We start from the raw sequence: 14,443 nt of genomic DNA on the forward strand, positions 1-14,443 counted from the left end.
CACAAATCTAAAAGTACAATCACACAAATTTGCAATTACAATAGATATGGCACATGTAATAATTTTATTATAACTACAATATATTTCACATAAGTTTTGAAATTCCTTTGTATGTCAATCATTTAAAAAGTTATATACTTGCATAGGTACATGTTGAATAACTATATGTATATTTTTTCTAATGGTGACTACATTAACATTTGTACATGGTGTTACTTTAAAGTTTGGACAAATTGATTACTTTATTTGTTAATGTTACTCTTAATCTTTAAAAAAGAAAGACATACTATTATTTAAATATCAAAACTCTGCAACAATCGATCTCTAATACATATAATTATTAAGTTGTATCGAATATTAGATTAATTACAAGTATAAAATAAATTAAAATGCGACCAAATTATTTTCTCAGGTAATTTTGTAGTAAAAATTGGTGCTCTTTCAACAAAAGAAATATAGAAAATTAATAAAATTTACAGTTTATATCATTTTGAAATTTTTTACAAAAATAGCATCGTTTCAAATAATTCTGCATAATTTTGGTCGCATTTAATTCTAACACACAATTTACAAATTACTCATTTTTATTCACAATGTTCGATTTTTTTACTTTTCCATCTGTAAGTAAGTAAGGAACTCAATTGCGACTAGCCATTACAATATAAACATTTTGGCTCGTTGTTTACATAAACAATTAATATTTAACATACATTTGTGGTAAATAGAAATATGAAGTCAGCAAGTACATAACAATATCTAAACTAATATATTAGTAATAGAAAAAACTGATGTCACATGATATTTTTGAAGTCAATTTATCAAATAATTCATGACTCGATTAAATTAAAGCATCAGAGTTACAATGCTAATTTTTGTTTATAACTCGTAGATCGTATTTAGCTCAATAATTCCATTATTCGCCAACAACACATTTCTATAATTACCAAACAAACATCCACAAAAACATATAAACAAATAATAAAACAATAAATATAATTAACTTGATTTGGCTGGATGTCAATAATGGAAATTAATATTTCAATATAATTATCTTAATAAATATAATTGGTTTGATTGTTTAGTTTAGGGATATGTTCGTTATTACGTTTGATATTGCAACATTGGAGCCGCTAAATTGGGGTGGTGCGTTGTGTTCATCCTCAATGCCGATAAACTTTTATTGTACCATTCTTCTTCGGGTCCCATACCTAGAACAATAGCAGTTATTAGAATAAGTAATTCAATGATATTCAGACAATACATTTTTGGATTTATTTTCATAAATTAACACGTTCATTACTTTTCAGAAATACACTCCTGTGATAGGCGGCATCATTCCTGCAAAAGTTAAAAAAGCTAGATTCACAGGAAATAACGTCGTTTCCTTCCAGTTGCTATAAGATGAAGGGCGACGCCTTCAAGATGTTTCATTTCCTGTGTGAAATAGAATTTTAGTCCAGATCTTATTGCTCTAGAAAAATTATGCCCATCATCACGCTCCGCGTCCATTTGGAATAAGCGAGATAATAAAATGGTAACTAACCTACATATTTTTAATATATTTTTTATAAAATATCGTGGTAATTGAAAGTTAATTGAAATCGTAATGGATTGGATATTCAAGGAGCAATTTTGTGCTGTGTTGATTTAATTTGCAATTGTAAAAAGCATTTTTGATACTTACTCATTGCATCTTGCCTCATTCCTGTAACTGAAGACATATTTGTACCGTGGGACATTGAAAACGATTGAGCCATTCCAGGATAGGAAGAAGTAGTCATCTGGAAAAAAGTAAATTGATTATTAAAATTTTAGTTGCTTGTTTTTTCTATTAGAAAATTTATTTAAATTGGCAGTTATATACTAAATTATAAATAACGATGTCTTAAGTTGTATAGCTTTTTCATGCAATTGGAAACTTCAACAAATGAAATATTAAAATTGAAATGTGAAAAGTGAAATCAAATTTCAATATCCACCACTATTGCTTTATTTTATTAAATATGTAATTTATCTATGGCGATTAAATTGAGCTTATGGTAAATATAACTCCATTTTTATTTCGAATAGAATAAATATGAAATACATTTTAAATATCAGTGAGAGACAATTAAAGTCAAATTGAAAATTTTAAGACACATTAAAAAATACTTAAAAATAATGATGTAATTATTTTAATATGTAAATAATAAATTTATAATATATATATATATATATATATATATATAAGTTATAAAACCAAAAAAAAAAAAAAAAAATTGAAAAATAGCTAGAAAATTAAAATAAAGGAAATTTGTTTTTATTAATAATTTACTCAATATTATTTGAAAATTAATATAGGTACAATGTGAAAATAACTAAAAAAACTAGAAAATATAATACAACTAACATTATTTTATTATTAATTTACCTTTTATTTAAAATTTCAAAAAAGTCCATCATAAAATGACAAACAATGATGTTAAAAATCATGTGTATTTTTTCCATTTAAAATTAATATTATTGTGGTAAATAAATTAACTTAATAAAATATGACAAAAGACATTTAAAAACGTAAAAACGTTTTGATCATCAACAAATATATTAATATGAAAAACAGTGGAAAATTCATCCAGACATCGCCATAAATTAGTTAAATCCCACAGCCTCATTCAAATTAAGCCGACCTTGAAGTCGTAATGAAACGGCAGCCGGCATCATGTGATTAGACCATTGCAGGTAAGTGAATTAGGTGAGGTCAAACAGGTTGAGTGATTAGTTTACGTAAGACCGCACTTCCTCGACGCGATGCGACGGCGGCCGCCGGTGGCTGGCTGAACGGGCGTCGGAGTCTGATCGTGAGCGGCCGACGCCGCCGCCGACGGACGACGCGGACCGCAGCCCGTGAAATAATATGCAAATCGGCTAAACTAACCCACTGAATTAGATCCACTTCACGAATCCTCCCAATAAGACCGATGTTACGCTTCGGTATATACTTTCGACGCGTAAATTCACTTTGTACTTTTTATTTATTTTAGGACGTCATCGAAAAATTTAATTCACCATAGATTTGACAGATAAATAATAAACTTTAACCAGTGATAATTTTCTCAACGAACACTACACAACTTGCATAATATTTCTATGAGATTTTTACTGTTGGTGATAGACAAATGACACTTCGTGTTCTAATATTTAAGATTAAATATTATTTAATTTTATTTTGTATTGAAAAAAATGAAGACTATACTTATTTATTAAGAGGCTATTATTTAAATTTTAGAGCTATTAATTGAAATTTTAGTTTATTTTATGCTTTAACTAAACTTTTAAATTAAAAACAATTTACATATCTGAATTTATTGAAAATGTTTAAATATAATCAATGAAATTTATTGAGAGGATACTTTTGAATAAATTCAATAAAAAGTTCATATGTATATTTATTACAGAAGTTAATAACAACTTGTTTCATAGTTAATTTAATTGTGTTCTAATTAATATATTTTTTGTTATAATTTATTAAAAACTTTTGAATAATTCAATAAAAAGTAAACAGATGGTTGTTAATAACAATTTGTTTGAAACAGTAAAGCGATGATTGTACCACGACGTAATTTACAACGTGCAGGACCACATTAAAATCCATAATGACAAACCGAGAGAGATGTATTCGTATAAACGGCAAATTTGAAAATCGTATTTCGGTCACGGCAATAAACCGTCGCCACACAAAGGCTTTGTCTGCAAAAACTAACCTGAGGGTATCTGTTAATGGCCGTGGGGTGCGGATAGGGTTGGTAGCCCCGGGCTGCTCCGGGGTAGATGTTTCGCATCATGGCGCCGTTGCAGCCGGGCAGCACGCTGGGAGCGAGCGCCTTTTGGAGCTGCTTTTCCTGCTTGCGGTATTTCGCCCGTCGGTTCTGAAACCATACCTGCAAAAAATATACATCACTTTATTCTCGACGTTCACTTATTAGATGCTTAGTTGCATGCTTATCAAGATCGGATGTTTCTTCAGATTCTCAAGAGTTCTTAAGATAACTTGATCATATTCGCTTAATTTTTTTTTAGATCTTTAAGGATGCTTAAAATAGAAGAGAAAGATTTTTATCACCTGTCACATATGCTTAGTTCTGATTAGGATCTCATTGTTATTTCTTAAGATTGTTTACAGATTCTTAAGAGAAATATTTTAAAGAGATATTCTGATGAGGTCCTCTCTTATTGTTTCTTGAGTTTCATTAATGATTTTTTAGATAGTGTGGAAATATTATTAAATTAATATGTATCGAAATAGCTACATTCTGGAGCCTCGCAATCGTATTGAATATTATTAAATCACAGCAAATACTGATTTGGTAGGATTTATGTCAGTAAATAGGAATTGCTAACAGGTACACTGTATACAGATATAAACGAGTCCACGGCACATAGTAAATAATGCACTCACGCATCAGTCAGTGGAATGAGGAAGGAAGGAGGGGGTGGCGAGGGGGTGTAGGAAGGTTGCAGATACGTCTCCTCGGTGTGCGGACCGCGGAAGACGGCAGGCACGTCGCGGCAGAGGCAGTACAGCTCCCCTCGATCCCATCAAATGGATCCTTAATTGAGTTAGCTCGTCCCCTTTCCTCGGATGAACCGTTCTTGGCCCGTTCCGTTTCGTCCCCCCGAATGCCGCCCCCACGACACGGCTCTCTTTAAGACGCCCTAATGCATATAAGGCGACCTTATCGCCTTCTTTTGTTTTCCTCCGCGTCTAAGTAACAAAGCCTCGTCTGAAATGTGCGTTTAAAAATGGCGGTTGTGCTGCAATATGGTTCGGCGTCGGAATGGAGATAACTCCATTTTGTCGACACTGATATTGGAAATAGTATTAAATTATTCAATCATAAAAGGAAATACTTAACATTGGGAATATGCCTGATGTTCTCAAACATTTGTACGTTATTATATAAAGAGAATCATATTTATCAAAAGACCAAGAAATATTTCTCTTAGGAAGTTCTTATAAATTCTATTCAATTATAAAAGGAAATTCCAATAGTTTGAGTATTAAATATTGGAAATATTTTGGACTTTCTCAGATCTTTTTAAGAAGAACATACTTATTGAAAGATGGAAAGCAAGTTGTGCCTTACCATTAATCTTTTAGATGGCAGTAGTTAAAAATATTCTGATAACTATTTCAAAATAAAGCAGTTAATTAATCTTATAATTGTTCAATTTAATATAATTGTCATAGATTGTTTCAATATGGTGTAACAAGTGAACATATGGCTGATGACAAAATCCAAACTCCAGCATTAACAAAAATCGATTAGGTTGCGCCTTAAATTGTCAAATCGAATTTCCGAATCGAGACTATCGCAAAAACGCACTGCGACCCAGTGAGCGGGCAAAGGCGGCCGTACATGGATACACACAGCTGAGCCGAGCCCGTTCTAAGGGAAAGATGAGAGGCCTGCCGACTTGGTTGGATCTTTGATTGAATTAGGCATTCGTTAGACCGTGGATTGGAGCCCCTGATATACAACTGTCACATTTCTGCCGTCGAACTCCCGACGATCCGGTTCCCCTCGCTCTCGAAAACCCGGGATGTCTCCTTTGCCTCTGGACCAATTCTGACTGACTGACTCATGCATTAACCGACCCTCTGTTTTTCAATATTGCCAACTTGTTTGCTACAGTTTTTTTTTGTTACATTTTGAAAAATTTGATTGCTTTATGTGCAAAATCAACACGAACAATGATGTTAAATAAAGTACAATAATGGCTATAGAAATACCACACATTAATATTTAATGATAATTTGGCTGGTCACATAAATAGCATACATTTAAACAATATATTGAATAATTTGTATATAACTTTAAAAAATTGTTAATATTTTGTTGGATACCTTTTGTTCATTAAAACTGTGAATAAATGGCTAAAGAGATATTGACAACAATCGTCAAAAATCTGGAAGATAATTAATATATTTTTGTGAAAACTTTAGTCTTGTTCAAATATTATTTCTTGATACCAATGGTTTTTTTATTGAAATACATCCTTGATAGTCGTTTGATTGATCTACTAGACACACCGATATTGTATTAAATATTTAATTCATCTTTAAATTGCCTAATAAACATGAAATGATTTCGTTTTCTGATTCTTCCAGTTTATTTGTCTATAAAAGGCGTTAGTTTATTGTTTAGACGTTTTCTTATTATATGTTCAACTGAGTGTGGTTATTTATATTTGTTAATAACATTGAAGACCATTTTTGTTCGAAAGCATCTTAAGCTTTTAGCGAAGTCAGCAGTATTTATACCCTGATTTTTCAGTTAAATATTGCTTCTTTCCTCCCACTGAAATTGAGTTATTCAATAAAATAAAATAAATTCTTAATATTAAAAGTATTGTTAATTAGTTTCATAAAATGTAAATATATTTGAATGTTCTATATCTTTGGCAAATCAGACTAATAGTTGTAAAAATGTATAGAATATTGAAATATATATTATATATTGGATAAATTTTGAATTAATGTTTTTTATTAAATATCGCATCCAATATTTAATTTTGTGCTATTTTTCTGGCTATCAAAAAAGGAAAAACATAATTTGCTTCAGAATTCAATATTTAAAATATAATTAAATGTTAAATATACTAAATATTTGGTTTTTAGAAAACAAAAGAAAACATTTTTCTTGTTGCTTGAAATTTGAGTACTTAATATCTATGATTTTATAAAAAAAGAACAATTATAATTTTTATGTCATTTTGGATATTATGGATATTCTAATAAAAGAAAATTAGTTAATTTTAAAACAAAGAATTTAATATTAAAAAATATAAAAATGACTTTTTCTGAGCTGAAATTAGAATAATAAAAAAGTATAATAAAATATTACTTCACAATAAAAAAATAATAGAACAATTTAAAGATTTATTAATTAAGTTTTACTAAAAAACGAATGAATAAGAGATCTTTTTCAAAGAATTAGAAATACAACTTTGATTTTATAAAAAAAGAACAATTATAATTTTTATGTCATTTTAGATATTATTGATATTCTAATAAAAGAAAATTAGTTAATTTTAAAATAAAGAATTTTTATTAAAAAATATAAAAATGACTTTTTCTGAACTGAAATTAGAATAATAAAAATGTACAATAAAATATTACTTCACAATAAAATAAATTATAGAACAATTTAAAGATTTAATAATTAAGTTTTACTAAAAAACGAATGAATAAGAGATCTTTTTCAAAGAATTACAACTACAACTTTGATTTTATAAAAAAGAAGAATTATAATTTGTATGTCATTTTAGATATTATGGATATACTAATAAAATAAAATTAGTTCATTTTAAAACAAATAATTTATTATCAAAAATATAAAAATGACTTTTTCTGAACTGAAATTAGAATAATAAAAAAGTACAATAAAATATTACTTCACAATAAAAAAATAATAGAACAATTTAAAGATTTAATAATTAAGTTTTACTAAAAAACGAATGAATAAGAGATCTTTTTCAAAGAATTACAATTACAACTTTGATTTTATAAAATAAGAAGAATTATAATTTTTATGTCATTTTACATATTGTGGATATTCTAATAACAGAAAATTAGTTAATTTTAAAACAAAGAATTTATTATTAAAAAATATAAAAATGACTTTTTCTGAACTGAAATTAGAATAATAAAAATGTACAATAAAATATTACTTCACAATAAAAAAAATTATAGAACAATTTAAAGATTTAATAATTAAGTTTTACTAGAAAACGAATGAATAAGAGATCTTTTTCAAAGAATTACAAATACAACTTTGATTTTATAAAAAAAGAACAATTATAATTTTTATGTCATTTTGGATATTGTGGATATTCTAATAAAAGAAAATTAGTTAATTTTAAAACAAAGAATTTATTATTAAAAAAATAAAAATGACTATTTCTGAACTGAAATTAGAATAGTAAAAAAGTACAATAAAATATTACATCACAATAAAAAAATAATAGAAAATTTAAAGATTTAATAGTTTTCCTAAAAACGAATTAATAAGAGATCTTTTTACAAGATATAAAGTCAAGTTATGGTTATGCCAAAATTTAAAATATATTATTATAGAAATATAAAGGATATATGAATAAGAATAAAAGTAAGATAAAAAGTTCTCCACTTTAAAAAATGTTGTAAAACTTGAAAGCTTAAGCTTACTAGAGAATTTTGTTCTCGACAAAAGATAATCAATTAAAAACGTATTTACTTAAGTTCTAGACAAAATAATGCTTCAATTATAAAAAAAACTATATATAAATCAATTTTATTAAAACTTTATAGATGCCTGGTTATGATAATAAAAAAGTGGTGCTGAAGTATAACGTTAATTATGTCTGAAAACTCATATTCATGCACGACGGATTCTACTTTATGTGGTATTTTAAATTAGGACCCGCCCCTGCACGAAATGCGAATTCTCAATAAAAACCCGCCGTTGAAACAAGCCGAGGAATAGAAGGGAAAACAGTGCCGACAGGCAGCAAAGACGCGGGAGAGACAAAACGCAAGCTGTTTTAAAATTCACGGAAAACCATCAGTCTCACTGCTCGACGTATGAATTTTAATTTCGACTCGTTTATTTCAGCCTTTATGCCTTCAATATGAAAACCGCCTTTGCTAAGTCTTCATTAAATATTCATAATTTAATAACACAAATTGTTATTAGGTTCACTCAAATTAAAATCTTTATGATGATATACCCCTCAATTATGTGGCTGACTCGTTTTAAAACCTAAATGTTTTCGTCGGCTCGTTTCTGGCGGATTGCCACTTTGCACATTAAATTATCCGCTAATTTACACCTGTGCGAAGAAGTACCGATGGCGCGTTCTGAAAAGTACTTACTTGTATCCTAGCTTCGTTCAGTTTGGTACTCCTAGCTAATTCCTCTCTGCAGTAGATGTCCGGGTAGTGGCTTTTCGCGAAGGCGGCCTCCAGTTCGGCCAGTTGTTCCTGCGTGAAGGTGGTGCGGTGCCTTCGTCGTGCGGGTGTCGGACAGGAAGCCGTTGTCGGGGTGTGGCCCGCATGCTGGGGACCTCCGGGTGACACGGTGCCTAATGAACTGCTGCCGGTGCTCTGTGGTTCAGGTTTCAGTTTTTTGAAGGCTCCATCTGAAAAAAAAAGATGACCAGGTTTCATTGACAATCTAATCAATCCCTTAAAATAATTGGTTTAATTGAGTCTTGGAAAGTCGTTAACAGCTTCGTCAATCAATAATTTAATTGTATCCATTTAATCTTCGAAATTGAATAGTAATAAGAAAAAAGAGTTATCTTGAAACCGGAAACCTTTCGCCGGAGAAAATTGAAGTCGAAACAAACAGTTATAAAGAGATTTGAAATGTTAACGGTAGGAGAATAAATCGTCGATGAAATTTTAGATTTAACTGCGTAGCAAATAAATTGAGTGTCTAACGTAACCGTGGAGTAACATTTCCAGCTGATAGTTGGTAATAAGATTGTATGAGATTCTTTGTGGCGCGCGCTGGTGTCAGTAATTGTAATTAGGTTCCTGCTAACTGCATTAATAAACAGTAATGAATTCAATAAGGACTGCTTGCTGCCTACCGTCTATGACACCGTTTTCTGACATTTGTAACCACAAACGCCAGTTCGTATTCATATTCTGGTAAACGGACAATTTTACTTGTCTAATTATTATTAACCGAATTAACCACAAATAACATTGTAAATTATGCCAAAACATGTCCAATCTGTGGAAAATATTCTTTAAAAAAATCAATATACTCTTTAAAATTAATTTAATAAATATGCATTGTTATGAATTATTTATTTATGACTTGAGAAGTTTGAGTTTAACTTATGAAATGTTAATATAAAAAATATATCCAGGATTATTTGTTAATTCCAAAGAATATATAGTTATAAAAATACAAATTTTGTGTTCTAAATATGTTTTATAAATAGCAGAATATTTAAGTTTGTTAATTATATTATTGAAATTTAGTGTGTGATAAAATATAATAACTTCTAAAAAGTTTTAATTACAAAGTTGAAAATAAAAAAGCAAATTCTTATTTATGCATATACAATATAATTTACAAATAAAAAAAATCTAAACTGTTCATTCGTATGAAAAGGTTGAGGTTTTCGTGACCATTGTTTCCATATCTATAGTTGTTAGGGTTTATTGGTCGACGTTTGTTGGAATTATTTCCCAAAGATTCCCAATGATTTGGTTCGTGTCATTTTGACATCTGATTGACAACTAAATGACAACTTCGACAATTCATATTTTAGAAATTTCGTTATGTTCGTTGGCCGTTCTTATATGCTTAGCGATTTTGGTGTTTTTGAGCACTGGTGTCCATATTTTATCCAGATTCAATGCTTCCTCTTTTCTGTAGTTGTTTCAGTGTTTATGGATTTCACTTGCTTCCCTAATCATTCTCTTGTGATATCCAGTTGTCGAAGCAAACAATTGTGTATCTTGGAATCTGCATCCTAAGACAATCAGACAAGTCTGCTGAAGCTGAACATGCACTGTTAGATGGAAATCATAAGATAAAATTCCAACAATTGTTTGCCTCAACAACTGGAGTGCTAATTTTTTTTGTATATTTTAATCTAAATTGAATATTCTCTAATCACCACAATATCAAAAATCCGTCTAAGTGTTGTATACTGTTTAAAAATATAATTTGTTCTTTATAATAAATTTAGTCAGTAAATTGAATTATTACAAAACTATTTTCAACATAATATCTTTAGATTTATATTAACAGTTAAATATATGGTGTTGTGTTAACATGTTTGGACAGAATATATATGTTTTATTTGATAAATTCAAAATTGTATATAAAAATATATTGGTAATCAATTTAATTAAGATTAATGTCCACAAAAAAACTTTATAAGTTTATAATTTAAAAATATTTTTATAAATTGTAACATATTATTGTTATCTAATTCACATTCATTCATTTTGAATATTACTTATTCTTTAATTGAATAAATAGATTATTTTGTAAATACATATTTTATTATATTTATGTACGAAATATAATCTGCATATGTAATACTAAAGTATGACAAATGTTGTATTAAAAGTACAATTTTTAATATTCAAAAATTTTAAAATTTTTTGAATATTATAAATAATATAAAAGTAAATAAAATATTAATTGTGACATAAGTTATTAATTACATATAATAAATGTTGACGTTCGGCCACAAAGTAAATAAAAATCACAAAAGTACTTGACATCATCAAACACAAATGACATATTTACATTGAATCTTCCGCACATTCGCCCTCGACAATCAAAGACCACTTCACCTGTTGTCGCTAATCCCCATCACGGGGTCCACGGGGAGTGGAGCGAATCCGACGGTCCATATGGACATATATCAGGCACCCACCGTTACTTGATGAAGTGTCAATTTACCATCGAGCATATGTAATGGCACAATGGACTCAATGTTCGGCCTGTAGCGGTGTTAACACTCAATTTGGCATATTGTGCATCTATTCCGCTACGACATGTGTTAGGGGCTCGGGGATTTTTCCGGGGTAACGTGTTATTAAAGACCAATTACGACCGGTTTATTTGTCGTGATGCAGATAAAGGGATTTTGTTGCCGATTATAGTGTTGAGATTTGTGGGGGACAAGCTACTAATTGATTTTTATCGGAACGCTCCAATGTTTATTTTTAATTTGAAGATTTATTTGTGTGCATTTTAATAGAAACAAAATTTGTATATTATTTCGAGATGTCAGTGATACCTGACTCAGAATATAATAAGTTTATTTTACCAAAATTGTAAAATGAGCCTTATATTGTATAAAACTCTCTTTCTTCAATTCTCTAATGTCCTAATGAACAAATATATAAAATAGTGGGAAAATAAAATAATATTGTAAAATATAATAAAATACTTTCATTTTAAATGTTACAAAGTTGAATTTTAATATTATAAATTACTATACATTTAAATAAGTTGCATTGAGAATATTATCTTGAAGGGAAACATTTTTATTTCCTAAGCTTTTATAAACAATTACGAAATGGTATATAAAGGAGAAATTAGAAAATTTTCTAAAACTAGTTAGATGTATCCATATTATTCAATATTATTTCATTCAGGTTCAAAAATTCTTTAAAAAGTACCAAAATATTTGCATTAATTTAATTTTAACAAACTTTTTAATTTGTATTGTGTACTATCATTTTCAAAGCCATTAAATAATTTATAAATTAATAATAATGTTATATAATATAATAAATATTTAATTGTTTTAAAAACGATAAATGAAATCAAAGCATCTATCCAAAAAAACTAAAACAACTGTTATGACTTATTAAATAATTAAAATGAAAATTATAAATAAAATAAACAATTATAATTTTAACTATAAAAGAAAATTTATATATTCAAATTGCTTTATTTTTAATATTCCTAATTATGAAGTTTTAAACGTTATTTTATATTGTAGTTTGAAACTAATGGACTTATCAAAGTTTTAAATTTTCTAAAGAAAGGCAGGTGCTTTTTAAAAGAATACGTAAATGATATTTTAACCATTTTAATACAATATTTACATTTTTTATTTTCTTTGAATATATTTATTTAAATTTTTATTAAAATATATATTTCTCACATTAATTTTTTGATATTTTAAACATGAACATTAAAAATTTAAATAAAATCAGGTTGTTAAAATCATTATGAAAAGTACTATTGTATATTTATTTTTTAAACTTTTATTTCTTAATTAAAAATATAAATTAATTAGCAGCCATTTCAAATTGTTGCGTAATATAGTTTATACTAAAATATAATTATTAAAATAAAAACGATTCAATTGACAAGAGTATTCATATTAATAAAATAAAATAAATTTATTGATTAAATTTGAATAAAAAGCGACTAAATTTAAAATACTGAAATATGTTATAATATATTAATTTTTCTGTTAAATTTTAATTACGATTCAATCTCTGAAAAGACCGTATTGGTTGATTCTTTGTAATTTTTGTTGCCTTCCATAAAATGATGATCCGTCGGATAGATTACTAATTCAAAATTAAATATATGTTAGTATTTACCTCAGTAATTTGATAAAAATTGTCTTTAACTGTGACTAACAACTTTTCTTACTTGATTAAATTTAAAAAATAATACTAGTGTAATTTGATTATATTTGCCGGTAAACAACGTTTTTTCTCTAAGAAAGTGTTCCAAATATCTAAGTAATTATAATATTGAAGCACATTTTACTTTTTTAATTAACTAGAAAAATTTGTCTTTGAACACGTTTTATCATTAAGTTGTTATCTTCTTAAAAAAACATAAATGTTGTTTGCGTGACCAAATTTAGGCTAACGCTTTTTAACAAATTACAGGCCGTTAAGTCAGGTGTGAGCAGTTTTATATGAAATATAAAAATAAAATTAAAAGAGACATACCAGTGTGATCGGTGATAGTTCTTGGGACGGCGGGTGGCGTGTGTGCAGGCGTGTGGGGATGGTGGTCGTGTGCATGCGGAAGTCCCCCATAGATAGCCGTGAAGTCTTCCGCCGACGACCCGCTCGTGTTGCACTTCCTGGCTATACCCTTGTCGCCGTTACTGCTGCCAGAGCTGCCGGTCAGATGTCCGTGGTGCTCCTCCAACAGTCCGCCGACCCCCAGCAAGTTACCGACGCCGACCAGATTCGGCCTCAGCTCCTCCATCATCGATTTCGACTGGGGACAGGCGTTGAAGTTGAGTTGCCGGCTGAAAATCGCTGGAAAGATGTTGAACTGCTGATGGGACAGGTCGTCCGGGGTGCTGGTCGACGTGGGGGCAGGGGAGGAACCCAAGGCCCCCAGGCAGGACGACACTCCCTTGAAATCCAACTTGATGCTTCTCTGGACAGGTTATTATTCTGTGGTCATCGATAGACCAGACCGGCGGAAAATGTCTTTTACAAAACACTATGCGGATTGATTGGAAAACCGAAATCGTCCACTCGAGTTCGGGGGTTCGGAATTTACGGCACGTAATCGTCAGGTCTCTTGCACCACATCCACTATCACAAATCACTGGATCTGATCTAACTCGATCTGAAACAAATTATGAGTTAGTGAAGATGCTTTTACATAATTTGTTCTTGTGTCATTAGGGGGTAATGAGAGTTTTACTGAAATGTGGAAGCAAATTATTGCTGTTAACCTATCGAGTTATTCGTGCAGCAAATTAATTCCAAAACTTTGTTGGCCGAACTTTCACAGTTGTCTTCATTGGCACCGTAATGAAATTGTATTTACACGTAGTAGACTTCGTATTTGAAAATATTTTCATCACATTTTTATTGTCATTGACCCTTTAAATAATTCCAACCATCTTAAAAAAATAATTAAAAATTACTATTTTTAGACATAATAAAGTA

The 14,443-nt window shown here is 29.2% G+C and overlaps 1 protein-coding gene across 1 annotated transcript; it reads right to left on the bottom strand.

The window, feature by feature from the left end:
- Window positions 1-1,093: 1,093 nt before the first annotated feature.
- Window positions 1,094-13,913, bottom strand: LOC109595037 (homeobox protein unc-42). Its single transcript, XM_020010312.2, has 5 exons — window positions 13,481-13,913; window positions 8,894-9,159; window positions 3,741-3,917; window positions 1,685-1,781; window positions 1,094-1,208 (listed from the first exon to the last, which is right to left on the bottom strand). The coding sequence occupies exons 1-5, from the start codon at window positions 13,746-13,748 to the stop codon at window positions 1,102-1,104; spliced, it is 915 nt and encodes a 304-aa protein (XP_019865871.1). The 5' UTR covers window positions 13,749-13,913; the 3' UTR covers window positions 1,094-1,101.
- Window positions 13,914-14,443: the final 530 nt, after the last annotated feature.

Source organism: Aethina tumida, chromosome 7 (assembly GCF_024364675.1).
Source record: "Aethina tumida isolate Nest 87 chromosome 7, icAetTumi1.1, whole genome shotgun sequence".
Lineage (NCBI taxonomy): Eukaryota > Metazoa > Arthropoda > Insecta > Coleoptera > Nitidulidae > Aethina > Aethina tumida.

Excerpts from the sequence above, each read along its gene's own strand:
- LOC109595037 (XM_020010312.2), bottom strand. The coding sequence starts at position 13,748 with ATGATGGAGGAGCTGAGGCCGAATCTGGTCGGCGTCGGTAACTTGCTG. Across the intron at positions 1,782-3,740 it reads CCATTAACAGATACCCTCAG|ATGACTACTTCTTCCTATCC; the intron begins GTTAGTTTTTGC and ends ACTTTTTTCCAG. Across the intron at positions 1,209-1,684 it reads AATGAGGCAAGATGCAATGA|GTATGGGACCCGAAGAAGAA; the intron begins GTAAGTATCAAA and ends CTATTGTTCTAG.